This window comes from Anabrus simplex, chromosome 12, assembly GCF_040414725.1.
Source record: "Anabrus simplex isolate iqAnaSimp1 chromosome 12, ASM4041472v1, whole genome shotgun sequence".
NCBI classification, from domain to species: domain Eukaryota; kingdom Metazoa; phylum Arthropoda; class Insecta; order Orthoptera; family Tettigoniidae; genus Anabrus; species Anabrus simplex.
Window position 1 is genome coordinate 33,665,984 of NC_090276.1, and position 25,255 is coordinate 33,691,238.

Here is a 25,255-nt window from a genome sequence, read left to right on the forward strand (position 1 = left end):
GACTGACGCAATGATGTTGGTTAAAGGGCCGGAGAGGATTGATTTAATATTTTTCTTTCGTTCAGTGCAAGCGTTATTAAATGCCACGAAGCACACAGTTTTCAGTGATATTAGACCCACTGGCACAGGAACTTTTCATCTTGTAATCAAACGACAGTATTTGTTTATTTACCATCTAAAGTGTGCTATTATTTTTAAAAAATAATCCAAAGTTCTAGGTAATTCAGTACACATAAAGAGATAAGGGATAGTTTTATCCTGATACCCTGGAAACCATGACAATGATGACTGTACCGGTATTTATTAACATTTATATTCTTAAAGATTGTTGATAAACTAAGGCGTATTTGAGGAATCTTACCTGCGTAATAGACTATGCTCTTCTTGACCATGTAGTTGGCTTCTGGAATCTTTAGCTCACAGTCGAATATTGTTGGCGACTCTAACGTACTCTCGTCAAGAAGTGTTGAGGCTGTGATATCGTAGACACCATCACGAGGAACAGTTCTCACCCAGACCTTGTCTAGGCTCACTCTGAAAAGGCAAAGCACAAGATTATCAGCACCAGAATTACACTGTCTGGATACTCTACAATAAATAAAGTAGATCTTCTTCCTATTCGAATTTAAAGAAAGTTAACCACCTTCCACAAGATTATGAAATTTTCATATGAGTATGTATTATGAACAGTATTCAGCAATATCTACTCTAGGTTCCTATTTTCGGGAGTTTCTTAACTCTAACAGTGCAGGATATAAATTTGATTGTTCATTATTTCCGCACACTTTGTAAAATGTTTATCTACATTATATCGCGTACAAGTCAGCGCGACCAATAACAACGAAACAAAACAAGTAGTGACCTCACTTGACACCAGCAAACGCTAAATCGAACAATATCGACATTCGTGAGTTTTGCTCTACCAGGTCTGATTCAGTGTTTCAATCCATACACTTCTACAGCACTAGCATCTATAATTCTATACCTTTCTCAGTTTCGTATGGTATAAGAAAATAGGATAAAGACTTAAATCATTTTAGATGACTAACTCATGACCATGTTTTAACACAGGTTATATCAGCTCATGAAACTTTTGATCGTATGTGTAAACGCTTAGTATTGGTCTCAACATTCGGCGTACCCCTGACATCTGTGAGCAACATGCCAGACGCAGCTGACAGGCGTGTTGCCTATGCAATGTACGTCACGGCGAATTCCTTCCACGGTGAAGACCTAGTTTAGTAATGTTTTATTTTACCTGGCAAGATTAAGGCCTTCAGGCCTTCTCTTCCATCTAACCAGGAACTGAAATATACATATGTTGCATTGTATTACAATAACTACGTCTAATACAAATTAAATTAATAATAATACAAGAATGGTGAGATTACATTAAGATGAAATGAATTAAGATTAAATTAATAAATTAAGATTAAGTTAAGACCTAAATGAAATAGGGTTGGACTGACCGGAACAGTCAGTTGTTCCGGAATATTAAGAGCTTGAGGTGGAGTGTTTCGGTACAGTGTGCCCGCACACGGAACACGGGACTGTAATTAAAAATGAAATGGCTTTTAGTGCCGGGAGTGTCCGAGGGCAAGTTCGGCACGCCAGTTGCAGGCAACCTGCGCGTCGTGATGAGAATGAAATGATGATGAAGACGACGCATACACCCAGTCCCCTGTCAGCGAGATTAACCAATTATGGTTAAAATTCCCGACCCTGCCGGGATCCCTGTGACCAAAGGCCAGCACGCTAACCATTTAGCCATGGAGCCGGGCGGGACTGTAACTGCGCAGCAGAGAGAAATTCGTGAGGCAAAATGACATGCTCCGCATCAGCGGGAATGTGCTGCTGTACTGGACGTGCTGTGTGTAGTTATGGCCAGCATAAAGCTGCGTGGAACGTGAAGGAACAGTCGGAACACAAATTCGTGCCCAATAATCACGTTTAAGGCTGCTTTTAGGTTAAGATTTTTTCAGTCAACATGAAATACACATAACACTGTCACAATGGCAGTACAGGTGTTCAGAAGTAACTAATCCAAGGATATTTTCACCAGTTTAATGTATCGGCCTGTATTGTGAGTAATTAGGGCCAGGATAAAACTTCAAGGCACGTGAAAAATTAGTCGGAACGCTGAAATACGCATCCCAAAAATCATGTCTAAATGTTGTTTACAGGATAAGAATGTTTTCATTCATTCTGAAATACACCTGTCACAATTACACTGGCAGTAGATGTGTTTACAAATGCCACAATGTTATTTTCACCAATTAAAAATATACTCTCACAGCTAAAGAAACATTCGTCAGTACTCTATTTACGTACACAATATACAAACGGAACACGAAAATAAAAATTAAGCATACAAGCAAAACAAGAAGATAAACATTAAACAATATATACAAGCGGAACAGGGGAATAAAACTTAAACACCGTGCGGTTAAGAGCGCGTGGCTGTGAGCTTTGCATCCGGGAGATAGCGGGTTCAAATCCCACTGTCGGTAGCCCTCAAGGTGGTTTTCCGCGTTTTCTCCTTCCCACTCATAGCTCTTCCCTGTCTCATCGTCACCATAAGAGCTCTCTGTGTTGGTTCGACGTAAAGCAACTTGCAAAAAGAAAAACTTAAACACAATGTACAAGCAGAACACGAACGAAATTTGGGATGTTTAAGTTTGAAATATCTTGTCATTGTGCCGGTTGAAGAACCCTTTGCAGAAAAAATAGAAAAACATAAATTGTACTTCACTCTGGTCCGGTTTTATTCTAGTACAAATGTCCTAAATAGGACTCTGATGCGACATAATGCAAAGTTTACCGTCTTTCGTATGGTTATATTACTAGGCTCAATGAACACACTCTTACAAAACAGTTAAAAGCAAAACGAAACGCATTATGTTATGCGCATGTACCGAAGGCCAGTTGCCGGTGCAATGGTACTCACAGAACAAGGAGGATGTGACAGAACACGGAACACGGAACACTCCAGCAATTGGTGGCACACAACTGGTATCAACAGTCAGCTAGTAGGCGAAGGGAAGTGTATGGAGGCGCTTCTGACAGGACAGCGAGTCACTGTCTCGGTCTCGCTTGAAAATGTTTCGGAACAATTGAGACTCGGTGTTCCGGAACAGCGGAACATAACTGTGCACTGGCACAGTGTGCCGAAACAGGGACATAGTGCCCAACCCTAAAATGAAATTGGCATTAATGAAAAAACCATTCAAGATAAAGCAAAATTCAGAACCTTTATTCGCAAACACAAATTTTCTATAAATCCAAGTCGATTAGGTACAGGATGAAGTGAACCACGTAAAAAGTAACACAGCGAGAGGATGAAGAGATATTGAGAAGGGAAGAAAAAAATCCAAAAAGTGCTAATAAGTTCAACCGCACTCCATAGTTGGGCATAACGAATCAAAAATAATCACCATAATGTAACAGAACATATCCGTCCTTGACGGCCTGATAGTTGGCGATATTACCGACATCTTTTTATACGGGTAGTTTTGAGCCGTAAGCTTTGCTGCCCAGTCTGAAATAGCATGAGTTACCAATAACCCGGTCATAGACCCAGCCAAACAACGCTCGGCTTGTTGGTGCTCTCGAAAACGTTCTTCTATATAAATAATTTCGTATTGACCGTGAGTCTGTAAATTAATAATACTGTCGAAATATCCGTACAGTTATCCATTTCAGGTGTAATAATTACCACAGAATATTTTCAGCTTTGGTGTCTTTGTGTTTGAGTTCTTATAACTTTAAAACTACTCGTTATATTTATACCAAACTTGATATTTAGAATCCACTTATTCTGAATTCTTAAATTTACTGGGGGTTTATCCGAAACCGAAAACATGAATTTGCACTCCCACAAAATATGCACATCCAAAGTTAATGGAAATCTACAATCCTTAATGGATATCAATTTCTAAATCTTTTTTCTGATGTGCATGATTTAGATAGGAGGATTAACAAGGCAGATATCATTCACGGCCGGTTATTCAGCACAACTCCCAACAGACTTAAATCAAAAGCGGGTGCGTGTAAAGAGTATTTCTTAGAACTTGAAAACTGCTGACGATATTTCAATATTATATAAGAAGTGACATTTTAGAAAGGGTATTTACCCTAAAATGGCAGTGGGCAGGCCATGTTGCGCGGAGAACTGATGGTAGGTGGACAAAGCTTGTGCTTGAGTGGTGTCCGAAAGATCATCTCAGATCAAGGGGAAGACCACCGGACAGATGGGATAAAGACATCCGGAAGATTACTGGGATCAATTGGCAGAACATCGCTCAAGACCGTCCCAGATGGAGAGACCTCATGAAAACCTACCTTGCTTTGGACTTAAAGAGGCCACATCGTAAAAACGATTGAATATGGCTGATAGTGATAGAGATAGTGATAAGAAGTCAAAGAAATGAATCATTGTTACTCCATGATAACTGTCAAACTTCTGCGAGAAGAGGGTCCCTCAGGAAGGAGGAAAATTTTACCGATTTTATTTGGTAGTCTCCATTTCTGGAGACTATTAATGTTCACTGGCTAACATGTAACAGAATCTGTCCTTGAATTTGCTAATCGTTGCAATTATCTTGCGACGGTGCATTGTGTGATTTTTCAAAACTTTTCGAGATATGTTGTTATTTAGTTAATAACACGTTTGAAGAATAATCGACGTTTTAGCTCATAAAATAGTGCATGTCGTGTGAAATATCTCGAAAAACTTTCAGTTCCCTTGTAAAATTGTTTTTAATGTTTGGCTAATACACTTCAAAGAGTTGCGTCAAAAAAGCGAGTTATTTGCCAAAGTGTACCAGTGGTGTGTATGGTAGTTAGTCACGCAACGTTGAATTGAAAGGGAGAGAGAGACTTTTAAACAGCATGAACTCCCGCTATGTCCTATATGTTAATACATTGGAGTACATAAACACTTCGCGCGGTTTGCTTTCCTTCTCTGATTATATGCGACATTGGCCAGTGGTGTTCTGAGCCAATTCAGAATAACTAAAATTAAATGTAATGGGCCCTTCATAAACTTAATGAATCATTTTAAATCAGTATTTGCAGAAATGAAGCTCAAATTAAATCCAAGCAATTTCTTTATTTCGAAAAAGAACAGAATATTCGCGCCTAAAACGCTTGTGGCTGTATCTGATAGATCCTAAACCAGATTTTTATTTCAGTATTTTATCGGTATTAGTGCTACCATGAACATGTCTCTCTTTAAAATATAATAATAATAATGGCGTATGGCTTCCGGAGAGGTCTGGTGAGGGTATTTTTCTCCTAGACGGCCTATTAGGCGACCTGCATGTCTGAAGATGAGAGCCCTACTTAGGATTATTTCTAATGCTGAATACGCCACACACACCCAGCCCACGAGCCATTGGAATTAACCAATTAAGTTTAAAATCCCCGACCCACCCGGGAATCGAACCCGTGACCCTCTGAACCGAAGGCCAGTACTCTGGCCATTCAGCCCAACGAGTCGGACACTTTAAACGATGATAGAGTAGATAGGGCAGTCAAATTCTTTTAAACCTATGCTGTAATGCTGGTCTCGACTGTTTCTGCGTGCCCCTGACAACTGCGCGCAACATGCCAGACATAACTGGCAGGTGTGTTGCCTATGTAATATACGTCACGGCGAATTCCTTTCACGGCGAGATCTCAGATTTCTTTATACTGTTCGCACCAGTGTATAGCTTTCTGTAGTCGCTGTACTTAGGAAATTACAAAAAAGCAATCACCGGTGACCGGGAAAGCTAGCAAAGAAAGAAGTGCAAAACTTCAAAGAGCATGAAAAATTACTTCGAACAGATACTAGTGAAGAACTATATGAAAAGGCAATATTACGTACGTTATAACACAATAGTTAGAACAAAAGCATTTCATGCATCTGAAACTATTATAATTGGGAGCAAATATCGAATGAAGAAAATGAATTCCTCAGATAAATCTTATGACCTAAATGCGGAATAGGAATTTGAATTAAAATCACATGATATCTGTCAAGTTACAGAAAAAACACGGATAACATCAGACAACGGCGTTAAAAATTTTATGGTCACTTGTATAGTATGGATAATAACAGGCTCACTAAGAACATTTTAAACCTAGCCTTATCAACGAAAAATCACTGTAATTGGCTAGAAGAAATCAATGAAGCCCTAAATGAAATTAGCTTGATGATGATGACGCTTGTTGTTTAAAGGGGCCTAACATCTAAGGTCATCTGCTCTTAACGGTACGAGATTGACGACATGATTTGATAATTAAAATTTTAATATGTATCCACTGACTGGAGTTTAAAATAAATGGTGATGAAAAATGATTATGAGATTAAATCAATTAGTGAATCTAATTTGCAATGCCTTATTTTCTTATAGAAAATACAGATGACAATGGAATAAGGCATTGCCTGGAAGTACATATATATAAAATTTAATTTAGAAGTTAAAATAACACATTGAAATTCGCAAACACAAACTAAAATAGAGTCAATGGGATAAAAGCGCAGTTATCACATATACACTAAGACAAAGGACATTATTACACACGATAAAAAATACCACCATCGGATGAAGGAGATGGTAATCGAGAGGTTTAGACTACGGCGCAGATCGACCAGGTCCGCGCACTCCCTAAGTATGTGTACCACGGTAAAATGATCGTCGCAAGTTCATACCAGAGGGGTTCCCTTTTCAGTAAAGAGGAGTGCGTTACTATACCGTGGCCTATACGAAGAAGATAAAATACCACTGTTTTCCTCCGAGAAGCCCGAAGAGAAGTCCACCATACCTTCGTTATACCTTTAATCGCTCTCAGCTTATTTGGAATGAGATATAAACAAATGTCTCAGCTGAGAGCGAATACCACTTGATGGTACCTTGTAAGGCAACGGGGCAGTGTAACTGCCTCCTTCGAAGGCTTATCTGCTAACTCGTTTACCTCTACACCCACGTGATTTGGGAGCCACATAAGCGTGATTCTGGTACCGGCATCCGAATACCCGCCCAGCAGGTCCTCGATCCGCTGCACCAGAGGGTGCCGAGTGACACAGGTATCAATAGACTGTAGCGAGCTTAAGGAGTCAATACGCAGAAGAAAGTGCCGGCGCTCGTCGGACAGTGCGTACCGCAGATCTTCACAAATAGTATAGAGCTCTGCTGTGTACACACTACAGGTTTCCGGGAGAGCAAAAAGAAACCCACCTTCGTTTCCGTCTTCGAACCATCCGTGTAAACGACGACTGAACCTGGATACCGACCAACAACCCATAGGAAGAGCCCCCGATAAATCGAAGGGTCCGTCTTGTCCTTCCGGCCAGTGTGCAGATCCAGGGTTATTTCAGGTCGTCGTATTATTCACAGAGGTACCCCACTTTGTTGTCGGACAATGCATGGAACAGAAGGTACATCAAACAATCTGTGACTTCTATCCAAGCGTTTTCCACCCGCCCGCGTTATTGAGGATAAGCAGCGTACAGCCGACGGAAGAAAGGCTCAAGGATGGCTTGGGTGAAGTGGCATCTGTCGTAAATTTGCGGCATAGGACAGAAGCATTTGCTGGCGCCTCAGATGTAAAGGCGGCACACCACATTCATCGAGCAGGCTAGCTATGGGGCTTGTACGGATAGCTCCCGTCGCCAACCTAACCGAGCTGTGGTGGAGGCTATTCAGTTTCGCTAGGAGGCTTTGACCCATGAAATTAGAATTAATGAAGAAATCATTCAAGGTAGAATAAAATTCGGAACCTTAAATCACAAACACAAATTTTCTGTAAAGCACACCAGACCAAATACAGGATGGACTGAATGACGTAAAAAAAGAAGACTGCGAGAGGATGAAGAGATATTGTGAAGAGAAGAAGAAAAAAAGGTGATTATAAGTTCAAACGCACTCCATAGTCGAGCATAACGAATCAAAAGAATCACCATAATGTAACGGAACATTCCCGTCTTTGAAAGCCTGATAGTTGGCGATCTCACGGACTTCTGATTATACGGGTAATTTTTTAACAATAATCTTCATATGCTTTGCTGCCCATGACTTACCAACAACCGGCCAAATACCCAACCAAACAGCGCTCGGCTGGCGGGTGCTTCGAAATGCGTTCTTTAACAAATAAAAGCCGAATTGCCCGAGTAACTATTGGAGTTGCACAGAAAATCAGTATGGTGTTATTTAATAAAATTTATTTGGTTATGCGCCCAACCTTTTAATAGTGTTGGTTCCCAGCTGATAAAACGTGAGTAATTTCAGAAAATAACTATAATAATTATTGAAAAATTAAAACAGGCAAAAATCATATACAACCAGGATGTGATCCACCTTGATGCTTTATTGCAGTTGGATGTTTGAACCTAATATACATAGGATTGACCGATAGTTTGAAACTGGTGGAGATAAAAAATCTGAGGAAGATACAGGGACCCCAAAGAACAGGGAATGGATCTCACAGAAAGAAAGGGAACTAAGAATTAAATCTCAAGATGTTAAAGATCTCAGATACCATCTGGAGTAAGAGAGCAATGTTCTTTTTTTTTTTGCTAGGGGCTTTACGTCGCACCGACACAGATAGGTCTTATGGCGACGATGGGATAGGAAAGGCCTAGGAGTTGGAAGGAAGCGGCCGTGGCCTTAATTAAGGTACAGCCCCAGCATTTGCCTGGTGTGAAAATGGGAAACAACGGAAAACCATTTTCAGGGCTGCCGATAGTGGGATTCGAACCTACTATCTCCCGGATGCAAGCTCACAGCCGCGCGCCTCTACGCGCACGGCCAACTCGCCCGGTAGCAATGTTCTTCGGACATATCTACAGAATGAACTCAGAAAGACTGACTAATCGCATAATTTTTCTTTTGCTAGTGGCTTTTCCTCGCACTGACACAGGTAGGTCTTATGGAAACGATGGGATAGGAAAGGCCTAGGACTGGGAAGGAATCAGGCGTGGCCTTAATTAAGGTACAGCCATCATTTGCAGGGTGTGAAAATGGGAAACCACGGTAAACCATATTCAGGGCTGCCGACAGTGCGATTCAAGTTCAGGTTCAGGGCGCGCGCCCTTAACCGCACGGCCAACAATCCCATAATATGAGATTTTGAGACCAGGAAAACTAAGGTGCGCTTGTATCAGGAGGTGAAGAAGGACCTGGAAGAAATGGTAATACAAGGAACGGAAATCAGCAACAGGGATGCTTACAAGTCGAGGATCAAAGCCACCAGGATATTTCAAGAAAAAAGGAAGATCCCGTTCCGAAATAAAGAAGCAGATTGCAGAGTGAAAGAAAGAAGTAAGAAACCAGGTTTGTATTTTAACTTATAATCTGAGGTATACCCAGCAGGCGTGATTCAGCGAGAAATGAAATGACATCTCATTTTAAACCATTACGACATTTTTTGGAAATATTTTATTTTCAGGTCAATTACTTGAGGAAAAACATAGCCGTCATTTAATTCCAAAACAGTTACAATTAAATCATTGAAAATTGAGTCTAACCATACTTCTAAGCAAGCAGTTCTGATTCAAATGAACTCCGCTCAAGTGAAATTCAGCGTACCAATTCGAGCAGCATTGAATGGTTAGCGTAGTGGTCCATGCTCTATCCCCGTCTGGCCGGGAATTTTTTACTGCATGTGGGTAATTCCTTTATCTCGGGGACTAGATACATGTTCATGTGAGTATACATCCTTTTACTAACACAGCACATCACACTATCAACCAGCATAGAAATACGAAACAGTGATTCTATCCCATCCCCCATTCAGCTGTAAAAGCCGACCACATATACACACACACATGATTAACCCTAAGAAACTGAGAATAAAGCTGGAAGAAGAATTACTACAAGCATTACAAGCCACTACAATTATTTGGAACCCAATGAACGTAAGGCATATTAATCTTATTGAGAGTGCTCGAAACAATTTTTAAAATCCACGCCTTAAGAACCACAGGAAACTACCAAATTCTCATTAATTATTCAGGTGTACTGAAGGAATATGCTGTGAGTAGCTTGTGCAATAGAAGAAATTGCAATGATTTAATTTTCTCGTATAAAATCGTTACCATGTCATTGATTACTCCAGTAAGTTGCAGTCATTAACTTCGTATGCGACACAGAAATTAAGTCACCCTAGAAATATTTTCTTTCTATCACAGACTAGGACTGAAATCCATAAGAGCTCCCCCAATTAACAGAGCAATGATACCCTACAATAATATTTATCCTTACGTCGTTATTTTACCAAGACCGAGGCTAAATTCACTTCGCCATGTAACACTGTACTTCTGAATGTAATTTGATGGATCATGAAGGAATTTAAGAAAGAAAAACTAGTATAAATTTCGTAAACCATATTATTAAGTTTATTATATTCGACAGGAAAGTCCTGAAGTAATACTTGTCATAAGTACTGGTATTAAATTAAAATTAATTAGAATTAATTAGTACTGTAATGTAATATTGGTTATATAATCCTTGATATTTTTCTATTAATGTGACATATGTGTCATTGGAATTACTTTTTAAGATTATTACAGCTACACATTGTGTTTTTATTTGTATATTTTTCGTCTAACTAAGACTTGTCGTGAACACTGTAATTGGGTCACATGACCTGTTAAATTCACAATAAATAAATAAATAAATAAATAAATAAATAAATAAATAAATAAATAAATAAATAAATAAATAAATAAATAAATAAATAAATAAATAAAAGCAGAAGACGATAGACCTTAGAATTATTTGCCAGAACTACGAATTAGTACGCTCACAATTAATTATTTACGGTTCATTAATCGTCCCTTTTGTCCAATAACGCTGGTGATTTTAAACGTTGAATATTATCATCGTTAATACTGGTTTCAGACAGAGGTTTAACTACGCAGGAATTATTATTAATGCATTACTTTTATTGATACTTCATCTAGAAATACCTGCTTCAGTCCACAAATAAATGAATGTTAAAATCTCTCAGTAAAGGCTTTACTCGGTCCTGCATTTCTGGTAGTGAAGAGCATGTTTCCATGTCAATGGTTTTTATGAAGGTTATTACCTTGACTTCGTTTCAAAGCTGAACGAACAATACATCGTCAGCTTATGAAGCTTCCCCTTTTATCATTTCGCCATCCTTTATGGCTTCTTATTTGGTTTCTGAGACTCAGTGCGTACCTCAATTTATCCCTACTGTTGCTTTTGTTTTAGAAAATCGATGAAACATTGAGGTAGATGGTATTTAAATGTCTTTTCTTTTCAACAAAGTATTTGATTGAAAGAGATTTAAGCTCTGGAATGAGCACAGTTCTACAGCTCAACCGCCATCTCTTTTTTGTCTACAGACGTGGTTGCTTTTCACAAAATATTTATCTTCTTGTACTCTGATCATTATAAACATGTAATCCTCTTTCTTTTTCTATAAATGTTTTCCTATGTATTCATTACTATTAATTTGCTGGCGGCAATCAGGCTATTTGAAGATCACGTATAAAATTAAGGACAAAATATTTGTATGAGTTTTTGACGAGTGTGAGTGATACAGAATTCTACGTCTGGTGTGCCCTAGTGTTTTCAATGATCTAATTCTCCTGGTATGGACTTAAATAAGTTAACAAAATACAGCAAGTTACTGACATAAAGAATGTTAAAGAGTTATTCGTATTCATGTGGCATAAGCATTTCAGTGGTCCTTGGTAGACTGATCTTTAACAGAAACTTATGGACTGGTGATGGAAGCGACTGTAAAACTACTTTACTCCTATATTTGCTAGCGTGACACCTCAGAAATGTACCTAGTCCATGTATGGGAGCTGATGGTGAATCGCCTGAGGATCCAACTATCCCTTGGACTGAGGATTTCACGTACAACTGTGACACAGTCCCCTTTCCGTTAATTTACATCTGGAACAACTAATTGAATTTATTTCAAAGGAAAGAAATCAATATCAATGATGTTACTTCCCCCGCGCTGTTCAATTCAAATATTTGTTTTTAGCAGATTTCAATGTTCTACGTTAATTTGCTATCTCTGTGGCAGTATTTACGTATCATTCTTCTTCTTCCTATGCTTCTTTCTCTAGTCCCTATCCGTTCCGGATGTAGGCAAGCATTTTGGCTGTGTCTGTTCTGTTGTGAGCTGCTTAGAATAACTCTGCTGATGTCTTGATAGTCCAGTCTCTGAAGATCTTTAGCCAACACCTCTCTTTCCAGAAATCTTTCCTTGCAGGATTTCTTGCAGTAGATGTTTCTTGCTTCCATTTCTCATTATGTGACCGAGGTATTGTAGCTTTCTCATTCTTACAGTGTTCCGTAATTCTATATATTATATTCTCATTCTTCGAAGGATCTTTGCATTTGTGACATGATCCCTCCATGGCACTCTTAGCATCCTTCGGTATAGCCACATCTCAAAGGCCTCTAATATTTTACTGAGCGACTTCATTAAAGTCCATGTTTCAATACCGTAATAGAGGACAGAAAATACATAGCAGCGAAGGAGTCTCATTTTTGTAACCAGTGTTAAGTCACGAGTTGTAAACAGTATTACCATTTTGTTGAACACAGTCCTACCTTTTCCAGTGTGGGACTTCACTTCAAGCGAATTATCCCATTGATCATGTCCTGATTTCTCTGAACTCTAACATAGAATGCGGGGTGTTGGAAAAATAGTTTTTTCTGTCGTTGGCGCGAGTCCAGCTGGCTAGTCAGTCCGTTGACCCTCCGCTACGCCACGCGCCTCACGCTGGGTAGGTCCATGACACGCTGTAATTTACTTTTATGAGTTTTTGTGCTCCCTTATTATTATTATTATTATTATTATTATTATTATTATTATTATTATTATTATTATTATTATTATCTACCGACACGAGGCTGACGTATTTGAGCACCTTCAAATACCACCGGACTGAGCCAGGATCGAACCTGCCAAGTTGGGGTCAGAAGACCAGCACCTCAACCGTCTGAGCCACTCAGCCCGGCAGGAGGAAGTGTATAGTGCTGAATGTGAGGAAAGGAACGTTAAGGACGGCACAAACACCCAGTTCCCAGGCCAAGGATATTAATCATTTACAATTAAAAATCTATGACCCAGCCGGGAATCCAAACGGGGGCCTAATTTTAACCTCTGCCTTCTCTCTCTCTGACAGTATGCAAGGGTCTTTTCTTCTACTTCCTTTTTCTACACTTGTGTATAGTACCTCCCTTTCCTTACTCGCGATTTCCCAATTTCCTGGAAACCAGATAAGTGTATTTCCGTACTCGTTCAACACGTTTGTTGTCAATTAGTACATGACATGCAGGGTTTTTACTTACGACCATAAAATTTGGTTTTCTTTATATTATCAATATTGTAACTCATCAATGTGAGCCGGTGGTTTTTTTATTAATGAATGTGCATGCTGCACGTGTTAATGGTGGTTTTCACCTCAGATCCACTCACACTGGCTCTGGTAAAGAAGTAGGGGACTGGAAATATTAATAATATTGCATTGAAAATTACTCACAGATGTTCAGGACTCCATTCTGAATATTATTAGGTCCCGAAATGTTGCATTATTAATGATTTTCTGGGTAATATTGGTAATAATTGCACATAAGAAGTAGGAGGATGTATTCATGATAGCCATCTTTGTTTCCAGAGATGTTATGTTATAGACTTTGACTTTACAGCAAAGCAAGGAACTTCAGATAGGTGAGGAAAGCATGGAAGTTACAATGCAAAGCATGGATGTTACAACATAAAGCATGGAAGTTACAATGCAAAGATGTCATTCTCATGACAGAGCTTGGTCTGGATTTTGCAAAGATAGGTTACAGCTACTAAATTATTTTTTTTCTTGCCGTGCGGGCAGTATGCGCCGCGGCGATAGTTAAGAGCCTCTTGAAGGGAGTGTGGCCCCCGAAGGGGGCCACTGTTCTAATTAGAGCTTGGCCTTAATTTGCAAAGATAAGTTACAGCTATTAAATTAGAGGAGTTGTAGCATCCATGCTTTATGTTGTAACGTCCATGCTTTTCATTGTAACCTCCATGCTTTCCTCAACTATCTGAAGTTCCATGCTTTGCTGTAAAGTCAAAGTAACCAGTCTATACCATAACATCTCTGAAAACAAAGATGGCTATCATAAATATATCCTCCTACTTCTTAAGTGCAATTATTACTAATATTACGCACAAAATCACTAATAAAGCAACATTTCCGGACCTAATACTGTTCAAAATGGAGTCTTAAATACAAGTGAGTAATTTTCAATGCAATTTTTTTATTATTTCCAGTCCCCTACTTCCTTACCACTGCCCTCACGCTGACGTATTCTTCGGCAATTCAAGTAGCGATTTTTTCTTCTTCCTTGACCTCAACGCCCGTGGTCCGAATAATACTGTCTTCAATTTCACCGATAGCTTTCCGCTGGTTTGTATTAACTCTTTCTCTCTGTTTGACTGCTGTAGCAGTCGGGAGAGAGCTGTGCCACGCACCCGGTGAACTGCTGTAGCAATCGGGAGAAAGCTGTGCCACGCACCCGGTGAACTGCTGTAGCAGTCGGGAGAGAGCTGTGCCACGCACCCGGCGAACTGCTGTAGCAGTCGGGAGAGAGCTGTGCCACGCACCCGGTGAACTGCTGTAGCAGTCGGGAGAGAGCTGTGCCACGCACCCGGTGAACTGCTGTAGCAGTCGGGAGAAAGCTGTGCCACGCACCCGGTGAACTGCTGTAGCAGTCGGTAGAGAGCTGTGCCACGCACCCGGTGAACTGCTGTAGCAGTCGGGAGAGAGCTGTGCCACGCACCCGGTGAACTGCTGTAGCAGTCGGGAGAGAGCTGTGCCACGCACCCGGTGAACTGCTGTAGCAGTCGGGAGAGAGCTGTGCCACGCACCCGGTGAACTGCTGTAGCAGTCGGGAGAGAGCTGTGCCACGCACCCGGTGAACTGCTGTAGCAGTCGGGAGAGAGCTGTGCCACGCACCCGGTGAACTGCTGTAGCAGTCGGGAGAGAGCTGTGCCACGCACCCGGCGAACTGCTGTAGCAGTCGGGAGAGAGCTGTGCCACGCACCCGGTGAACTGCTGTAGCACTCGGGAGAGAGCTGTGCCACGCACCCGGTGAACTGCTGTAGCAGTCGGGAGAAAGCTGTGCCACGCACCCGGTGAACTGCTGTAGCAGTCGGGAGAGAGCTGTGCCACGCACCCGGTGAACTGCTGTAGCAGTTGGGAGAGAGCTGTGCCACGCACCCGGTGAACTGCTGTAGCAGTCGGGAGAAAGCTGTGCCACGCACCCGGTGAACTGCTGTAGCAGTCGGGAGAAAGCTGTGCCACGCACCCGGTGAACTGCAGTAGCAGTCGGGAGAGAGCTGTGCCACGCACCCGGTGAACTGCTGTAGCAGTCGGGAGAGAGCTGTGCCACGCACCCGGTGAACTGCTGTAGCAGTCGGGAGAAAGCTGTGCCACGCACCCGGTGAACTGCTGTAGCAGTTGGGAGAGAGCTGTGCCACGCACCCGGTGAACTGCTGTAGCAGTCGGGAGAGAGCTGTGCCACGCACCCGGTGAACTGCTGTAGCAGTTGGGAGAGAGCTGTGCCACGCACCCGGTGAACTGCTGTAGCAGTCGGGAGAAAGCTGTGCCACGCACCCGGTGAACTGCAGTAGCAGTCGGGAGAGAGCTGTGCCACGCACCCGGTGAACTGCTGTAGCAGTCGGGAGAGAGCTGTGCCACGCACCCGGTGAACTGCTGTAGCAGTCGGGAGAAAGCTGTGCCACGCACCCGGTGAACTGCTGTAGCAGTCGGGAGAGAGCTGTGCCACGCACCCGGTGAACTGCTGTAGCAGTCGGGAGAGAGCTGTGCCACGCACCCGGTGAACTGCTGTAGCAGTCGGGAGAGAGCTGTGCCACGCACCCGGTGAACTGCTGTAGCAGTCGGGAGAGAGCTGTGCCACGCACCCGGTGAACTGCTGTAGCACTCGTGCTGGAGCCGTGCCTCATTGCTGGTCGACTTCTGTAGAAGTCGCGTGTCTTTCGGCTGTTTTCTGTTTCATTACGACAGACTGCTATGGAATTTCGGCCTTGGAGGTCTCACTGGGCTGTCTTGGGAATCTATAGTTACAGTTATGGTCACCAGATGACAGGAGTAACAACTTCGAAGACGAAAGCAATGTGTCTGGTGTGCTACTCACTTCGCGCCTAGTTGCTCCTATGTGTTGACGTGCTTGAGTTCTTGACTAAGCTTTCAATCGCTTTGAAACTGTGAAAGGTCTGATGATGGAGGAAATATATGCTGCGGAGGAAGCTCTTGCCGTTATATTGGGTAGTGACTTTGAAGAAGATGACGATAGTGAAATGTCATCTGATTCTCGTGACGGAACGACCTCAATCGCACCTTCTACTTCAGGTACGTTTACTACTCCATTTTCTGCTTTAGTCGTCTAAAGGTTCTGAAGGAAAACTTCGACGCAGCTAATTCTGAACTGAAAAGTCTAGTGGACAATGCTAGCATGTTAAATTTCTTTCAGCTGTTTCTTTTTAACAAGAGTGTCATAACTCTTCAGTGCGAGGAAGAAAAAAAGTGCTAAAGAAATAGTCCATAAACATTCCACCGGATAGGCCTATGCATTACAAATAAAATAAATTTTAAACTCTCTCTGTCACGAGCCGACTGTGGACTGGAGAGCGGAGCGAGACAAGTATAAAGTAAAGCGGGCTCGGTGAGCCACTCGCTGCTTGCGTCCACAGGGCCACGCCACCATACCCGCTACGCCACAGTGAAAGGGTTAAGAAGACTAGTAGAAGTGAACAAATTTACCGTTTCCTTGCTTCATATGACATTCTGTCTCATATTGAATACATTGTATAAAAATAATATTAATCACTCATATAATATTTTGAATACTAACTTGTCATTAGGGAATTGTATCAAGGACCTTAATGTGCATTTTGACGCTATTTTGGCGTTCTCTTTACACATAAACGAAGTATAATGTTACGATTTATTAAGAGATGCACAAGTGATTTCCATTATCCAGAGGCAATAAGGTGGTTCAAATATACCTCACTCATTTTAAATCAAAGCAATGAAGTGTGTGAAAATGTAGAAATGGTTCAAGGCAAATTTCTTAGGTACATTATGTACGAAATAACTTACTTACCCTAAATTCATTTCTTATGACGATTCAATGAAATAGCTTTGCTATAAATCTCTGGCAAAATGACGAGTAATCCGAATTATTATATTTATTATTTACCTAAAAATTGCATAGTCAATCAAATCATCCAGTACTGAACTGTGTTTATGGTAGTCGCCCAGGTGGCAAATAGCCAATCTGTTGTTTTCCTAGCCTTTTCTTGAATTATTTCAAAGAAATTGGAAATTTATTGAACATCTCCCTTGGTAAATTATTCCAATCCCTAACTCCCCTTCCTATAAACAACTATTTGACATAGTTTGTCCTCTTCATTTCCAGCTTTATTTTCATATTGTGATCTTTCCTACTTCTAAAGATACCACTCCAATATATTCGTCTACTAATGTCATTCCACGCCATCTCTCCACTGACAGCTCGGAACTTACCACTTAGTCGAGCAGCTCGCCTTCTTTCTCTCAAGTTTTCAGAGCCCAAACATTGCAACATTTTTGTAATGCTACTCGTTTGTCGGAAATCACCCAGAACAAATCGAGCTGCTTTTCTTTGAATTTTTGTCCTGTTCTTGAATCAAGTAGTCCTCGTGAGAGTCCCACACACTGGAACCTTAATCTATTTGGGGTCTAACTAGGGACTTATATGCCCTCTCCTTTACATCCTTACGAAAACCCCTAAATACCCTCATAACCATGTGCAGAGATCTGTACAACGATTTCATACTACTAAAGTCAGTACGTTCGTGGACTGGCGCCTACAGTGCAGCTAACACAGCAACATAGACGATTTCAACTCTATCATCTCAAAAGTTTTGTTAACGGATGTTCCTCATTTTTGGCAGAACATGAAATTTGCCCATTGTGAAGTTACGACATTGTGAAGTTACGCCGCTGACATTCAACCACTCTTCACAACAGAGACGGTAGTTCTGCTTATACTAAATGCACTGAACTGCCTCTTCCTAGGACAAGAGAAGAACTGTCACGACAACATACTGTGGTTCAAACTCTCCACTATAGTACACCACAGCGACACTACACGACCAGTCCATGAACGAAATGACTCTAGTATGTAGATAGCACTAGCTTGCTCTTTCTCACCAACTATTCTGTCGTAAATTCGTCTACATGACTAAAATAATACGGTCTAGATATTATATTTACAGCTACGTAACCTTTCATAGTTAAACAATGACGAGAAAGGGAAGACAGCTACTGTGGCCTTCACTGTAGTAGAGCACGAGCATTTTCGTACAGTGAAAATGGGCTGCCGACATTGGGATTCGAATCCCAAGTGCAAGCTAACAGGAATAGACCACGAAACTCTTAGTGATAATTTCTTTTACGATGGTGAGGAGTAAGGATGGAGCTACCCCTGTTCCAGTAATAGTGCCAAAAAGAACGTAAATTAAATCTGAACTGAATCGATACGCTTTGTCCAGCACAAATATCACAAGGAGTGCCCGTGATTTGAATCACTGAATGCAGCGGTGAGAGACCGGCGCACTGCCGTTTGAGGCACGGAGGCCCAACCAATTATTATTATTCTCCTACTTATCAGCTGTCATGCTCATGGAGGATGCAAACCATGTATCCCGTAAAAGAAATCTGGATTTTGGCATAATAATGGTGAATAACTATCTTCTACACCGACGTACGTAATAATGAACAAATTCCTTAGCTTAGAAGTTGTTATAATAAAATACTTACTTCCCCTTTTCTTAGTCACAATTTTGTGCCATACACGACAAGTTAACAGATGATCGATCGATATGAATTTTCTGAACCTTTATTATCTTAAGCCAACAACTGTGTCACACACACATTATATAAAGGGGTGGCCACTAACCTTACTTCTGGGAGCCGCAAATTTAGGAGACCAAAAATTGGGAGCATGTTTAGAAAATGGTTATAAAATGAAGACACGTTTTTCATTTTATAACAAATGAAGGGACATTTATTCTCTACACTACAGAGAAAATTATTTTTCAGGTACACATCAAGAAATGGGATTTTATTTTTGAGAAGTGCTTTTTTTGAGTGTTCATTTTTGCTGTTAGTTTTTTGAAATTTGGCTGATAATTGGTAAGCGCAGTTCGCACAACTTCACTTAAATGTTCATCGGTTCGTTCAGATCGATATGTAGATTTAATGAATTTAATTATTGAGTACAGTGATTCACACACATAAGTAGTCCCAAAGATTGAGATTAGTTTTGTTAGTGTGTATTTTTCTTCTGGAACATTCTTCCAAAACTCTATGGTAGAAATACCACTTCGTTTGAGTCCTTTTAGTCTTCGTCCCCTTGCAGTTCTTGTAGCTCCAACTCTACAGCTGCTGTATCCTTTGTTATTCGTGATAAAACAGGACTGCCTTCGCCCACAAGATCAACAGAAAAAGGATTTTCCAGGGATGAAAATGAAGGTTTAAGTGATCTAAAATCATTAAATCTGCCATTGATTTCTTCAGGAAGCCAGATATTTTACTCATGTAATCTCAGTCTCGACCTGATCGTGTGGAAGGCTTTCGGTAATTTTCTTCAAACATTTGAAATGAGAAAATGTTTTAGTTTGAAGGTCTTTCCCAAAAAGCTTCAACTTGCTATGAAAGCTAAATACAGTCTGGACCAATTCAGAAATATCTTTACAAGGAAGATATTGCTTTGAGCGGGAGAGTGTGTCAGTGAGCCAGTGTCGTGAGGTGAAGCCAGTCGCGTTCACGTATAGGCAGTAGCGAGTGTCGATACTGTACTGAAACAGCACACACAAAAGTATCGACACTCGCTACTGCCTGTACGTGAACGCGACTGGCTTCACCTCACGATACACTCTCCCGCTCAAAGCACTATCAAATGGAAGGCGCCGGAACTATCTTCACCTTCCATGTCTTACCACTGACCAACAGCGCTAATAACGTTAAGCCCCACATCACTGCTACTGACTGCCGCCAGCCGCGAGATGTCGTTAGATTCCATTAATTACATCATTTAATTTTACACTAAGGTGGGTGTCAAGAGCCGCACAAGACTGACTCAAGAGCCGCATGCGGCTCGCGAGCCTCTTTGTGGCCAGCCCTGTATATATAATATTTATCGATGCGAATCTTGTTTCTAGCATGAATTCTTTGCTGTGTAAACAACAGTATTAGTACGTAAAGTGTACGCCAGATGTCTCACGGCGATGCATAATCGATTCATAGTTTGTGTGGCAAAGGTTGTCAATACGAATCGCGAATATAACCGAGGTCTACGTATTCAGCACTAGGGAGCTGAAGTATCACTAAAAGTTTCGCGTACTATATACGCTTCGTTCTGCGTACACAACTTGCTCAATACTTCATGTAGACCCCGGCAGCTTCTATTAAGCTCCATGTTGTTTTAATACCTGGATCATCTTTTGCGGCATCATTAGCAGTTACGATACAAGTAAGGTACAACTGAAGCCTTCGGAAAGCAATAACATGGGCCTGTTGTAGGAGGCGACCAAGAAAATTGGGGTGGAGTGTGGATGGGAAATCTTAAAGTCAAGAATTATTTAAAGGAATGATGTTCCAAAGGAAAACGCGGAGAATGAAAGGAAGTAAAATTATCAATTATGGGATTATAATTTATTTCAGCGTATCCATTTACTATAGTATCAAACTCCATTGCAAAACTGTTATGAACTAGAATTTACGAAATTCATTGATTGGTACAGACTACAAAGAAGAAAAGGTATTAAGGAAAAAGTACCAATTCTTCTTCCCCTACAATAATAAATCCATAGGAATTGAATGAATGAAGCTGCCATCTAGCGGCGAGGATAAGAAATGTGCCGGCTGTCGAAGCTTGTCGCAATCCTATGCAACAATGATTAACGACTGACAGATGAAATGAAATTATATTAGAGATTGTTGCATGGAATGAAAGATTACAGAGAAAACAAGGCTACCCGGAGAAAATCCTGTCTCTCCTACGCTTTGTCCAGCACAAATATCGCATGGGGTGACTGTGATTTGAATCACTGAACGCAGCGGTGAGAGACCGGCGTACTGCCACCTGAGCCACGGAGGCTCAACCAATTATTATTTTCCTACTTATCAGCTGTCATGCGCATGGAGGACACAAGCGCTGTATCCCATAAAGTAAATCTGGATTTTGGGATAATGATGCTGAATAACTTTATCATTTGCACCGATGTACATAATAATGAACAAATTCCTTAGCTTGGAAGTTCTTATAATAAAATACTTACTTTCCCTTTTCTTGGTCACCATTTTTATAGAGCGCCATCTTGGGCTCAGGGTACACTCCCTGTGCCCTACACGACAAGTTAACAGATTCCGTCGACGGTCGTCGATCTGTTAGTTCGAGCGATTCCTGGGGAACTGAAACAAAACGGAGAAGAAATTGGTTAATCCAAATGTTAATCGCAACTGAATCTACAACTGAGTAAATTGCAAATTTGACTTTAGTTTGTCGATTTATAAAATAATTTTTGATATTTTTTAAAAATTTATAATAACTGCTAGGTTTTCAGTCTGCCAAAACTAATTTTGCTTAATAAATTTTTGAACTACCTGAAAAATAAAACATACGGTATCAGTATTATTCTTGGAAAAGAAATAATTAAAATAGAATTGCATCTTTCGTTCTTGGAAAAACATCAACAAATTCTAAAAAAATTACACTCAGATATTTATAAAATTATAAACATTTGACTTCGTCCAGAGTGTGAGGGTTTGTTACATAAACCTTATTTTTCAATTTTCTCCATGAAGTCGCAAAAGGTAAGATGTGGGGATTTTGGGACCACAACTGGTTACTCATTACTCTGTTGTCAAAAATTTCCTCAGTTAAATTTAATGACCCGTTAGCCGTATGCGTGGTTGCCGAGTCTTGCTGGAAATATCCAGATTGGTATTCATTGTCCGTCAATTATTAAAAGATGGAACGAGAAAGTCATTCCTATATCTCTGCCCAGTGATTGTGGTTTGAAAAACTATAGGTCCTATTATTCTGTCTGCAGTGACTGCCGCCAACACTCCCATTTTCACACTCTAGACGAATTCACACAAAATATCGCGAGAGAATTTGAGGCTCTCTCGGTAAATGAACTAATCTGTATGAATGAAAATTTCCTTTGATGAAGCCAGGAATGTGTAGATGCAGGTGGAGGACATTTACAACATCTTCTGTGTCAATCTGAGAAATTATTTTGCTTTGATTATGCGCTATTATGTGTGCTGGTTATTTACATGCCATTCATACGGGCGCTTTCCCGGTCCCAAGCTCAGCGAGTTGCCATGTGCTCGTGTGACCAGCTCGCCCATCTACCCGTTGCACTGCGCCGGCCCCACTTTCAGTGAAAGACCGTGCATGAAGATGTACAAAAGAGGTCCATAGAAAAGATTTTAAAGAAAAAAAATAAACTGTGTACCAAAGTTCAGATTGTGGTGTACCAGAAATTAGCAACGTCGAAAGCGTCCCTTGTCGCCACAAGCAGCTCTTTAGTATCAATGCATGTGGCAGGACACTTCACCATCTGTCATACAAAACAGAATACACCGAATATACCCACTAGTACAGCAACTAGTAACACCCGAGCGCAGCCTATTTAGAGATCTCCCAAGTCGTCCAGTACTCCATATGTCCATCTAGTAATTCATCACGAGGTGTTTTCCATTCTACAAGCTGCTCAACCCTAGGTCGCCTTATAGTGAGTCCAGTTTGCTGTTGTGTTACTTCAAGTTTCTTTGTGGTATTCAAGAAACTTTCGCGTGAATTTAAAAGTTTTGGTGCTGGTTGCAGTCAATACAGAAAAGAAGTTATCTTCGATTGGTGCACTCAAGCCGGTCTTCAGTCACGTGCAGAATTAGCAACACAGCCTCGTAAAGTCCAATTGAATTCGGCCATGAAGCGATGTGATCGACTAACTTGAGATGGTGATAAACTAACAACGGTGAGAGATATCAAATTACAGATTGTTCATCAGTGAAGGCCGGATTTTTATGCAGTAACAGGTTAGATTGCAAACTAATTTGGTTAGTAAGAAGTGTCGGTTACCCGCTCTTCCATAATGTAGCAAGAGTAACATAAATTATAGGGGTTCTGATGGGCCGTATCCCTAATGTTTATGCAAACCCCATAGCATAGTCGTTGTGAAGGTAAACCATACTTGCTACTTGCTTCAGTAATTTTGCACTCTAACCTATTAATGCATAAAAATCCGGGCTCTATTGATCAGTATTACAAAATCTTTAACCCTCATATTTATACCTAGTTGACGTTGTCTCCAAGTACACCATATATGCATATGTTGTTTCACATTTTCTGTCAGCAGTCAGACGAACTATGCAAACTTCGTTATTTGTCACGACTGGTCGTTTTTGTGTAGATTAAAGACAAACAAAGAAAATGTCACAACACAAATATCAATTTTAGCGCTAGGTTAACATTTGCATAAGGAGGGATGGTTTAAATTTCGTCAATGTTTAGGAAAGAAAAATAAAGTTTTTGGCACTTTTACGCTTACTAGTTTAAAAAAAAATCAAATTTGTGTTAGTAGGATAATGCCGGCGCCACGGTGTAGGGGTAGCGTGCTTGTCTCTCACCCAGTGGCCTCGGGTTCGATTTCCGGCCAGGTCAGGAATTTTAACCACGATCTGAGGGCTGGTTCGAGGTCAACTCAGCCTACGAGATTACAATTGAGGAGCAATCCGACGGTGAGGTAGCAGTCCCGGTCTAGACAGCCAAGAATGAAGGCCGAAAGGATTCGTCGCGCTGACCACATGACACCTCGTAATCTTGCCTTCATGCCCGTGAAAGTCAGTTTTCAATCTCTCTTGTTGTTTCAGATATATTTGCAGTGAAATTTTTAAGTGGGCCACCTTGTATTCTCGAAACATGTATTATGTATTCTTGAGGGTATAATTAATTCAATCTTTTCCAAAATAGATTTGGTATTGAGTATGTGGATGCACCAATAAAAATAGTTAATGCAATGTGAACCACTTTAATACTTGTTGTGAAAAGTCAGAAATTAAGAAATAACATATACATATATATTTAATGCCAGCAAGTTATTAACTAAAGATACATGTGTTTATAATGAAAATTGGAACGACTCCGCCTCTCTTACTTGGCACTGTCAAAACAGGCGTGGTTCGCAGGCTGTCTGCTTTTAATCTCGCATTCCACATTGCCTGGTGTCTTTCCATCTTCAATCAATCTCGCCTGAAATGCTATTTCCTGGACATTATTGTCATCTTTCTGAAAAGGAAAAAAATGCCACTCTTGTTCGTTCTTCAATTCGCTACTCCTGGCCCCTTTTCACTTAAAAGAAGGGAACTGACGCTGGCTTGGATTGGTAATGTCATAAATGATGGATGACGACACTTTAGGATCTGCCAGACGACAATTAGTTTGTAGCTTCCGTCAGTCGCCTTGACGAATGTTCGTTAAAAGAAACAAAGACCAAACAAAAGGCAGATGCTCCATCATATGCTCTTCTATAGCGAATGAGAGTCGTTGGAGTGGAAACAGGGTGGTTAAGAAGTTCCGTCTTCACAGGAAACTTGAAGTTCCCTTCTTGGAACGTAATGAATAATAGTTTATGCTGGTATATATAATCGTCAACTTCTGTGGTGTAGAAGTTAGTGTGTTTAACTGTCACTCCCAGAGGCTCGGCTTCGATTCCAGGGTCCGCCATGAAATTTGAAAAGTGGTACGAGGGTTGGAACAGAGTCCACTCAGCCTCGGGAGGTCAACTGAATTGATGGGGCTCGATTCCCTCCTCATCTCTCCTCGAAGTGGTTTCCTGTGGTTTTCCACCTAACTTAAGGCCATGGCCGCTTCCTTCCGTCTTCCTTGTCTATCCCTTCCAATCTTCCCATGCCCCACAAAGCCCCTGTTCAGCATAGTAGGTGAGGCCGCTTGGGCGAGGTACTGGTGCATCTCCCAGTTTCACCCCTGACCTAAAGTCTCACGCCCCAGGACACTGCCCTTGTGGCGGTAGAGTTGGGACCCCTCGCAGAGTCTGAGGGAGAAGAAACAACTCTGGAGGGTAAACGAATAAATAAATAAATAAATAAATAAAGAAAGAAAGAAAGAAAGAAAGAAAGAAAGAAAGAAAGAAAGAAAGA

At 41.0% G+C, this 25,255-nt stretch overlaps 1 protein-coding gene across 1 annotated transcript in view; it reads right to left on the reverse strand.

Moving 5' to 3' along the window:
• The window catches only part of LOC136884121 (uncharacterized), a 164,222-nt gene that overhangs the window by 14,302 nt on the left and 124,665 nt on the right, over positions 1 to 25,255 (reverse strand). Inside the window, exons 3-4 of the mRNA XM_067156160.2 lie at positions 21,367 to 21,499; positions 362 to 534 (exon numbers count right to left, since the gene is read on the reverse strand). Coding sequence (XP_067012261.2) covers positions 362 to 534; positions 21,367 to 21,499 — 306 coding nt within the window. The remainder of the gene's footprint in view (positions 1 to 361; positions 535 to 21,366; positions 21,500 to 25,255) is intronic.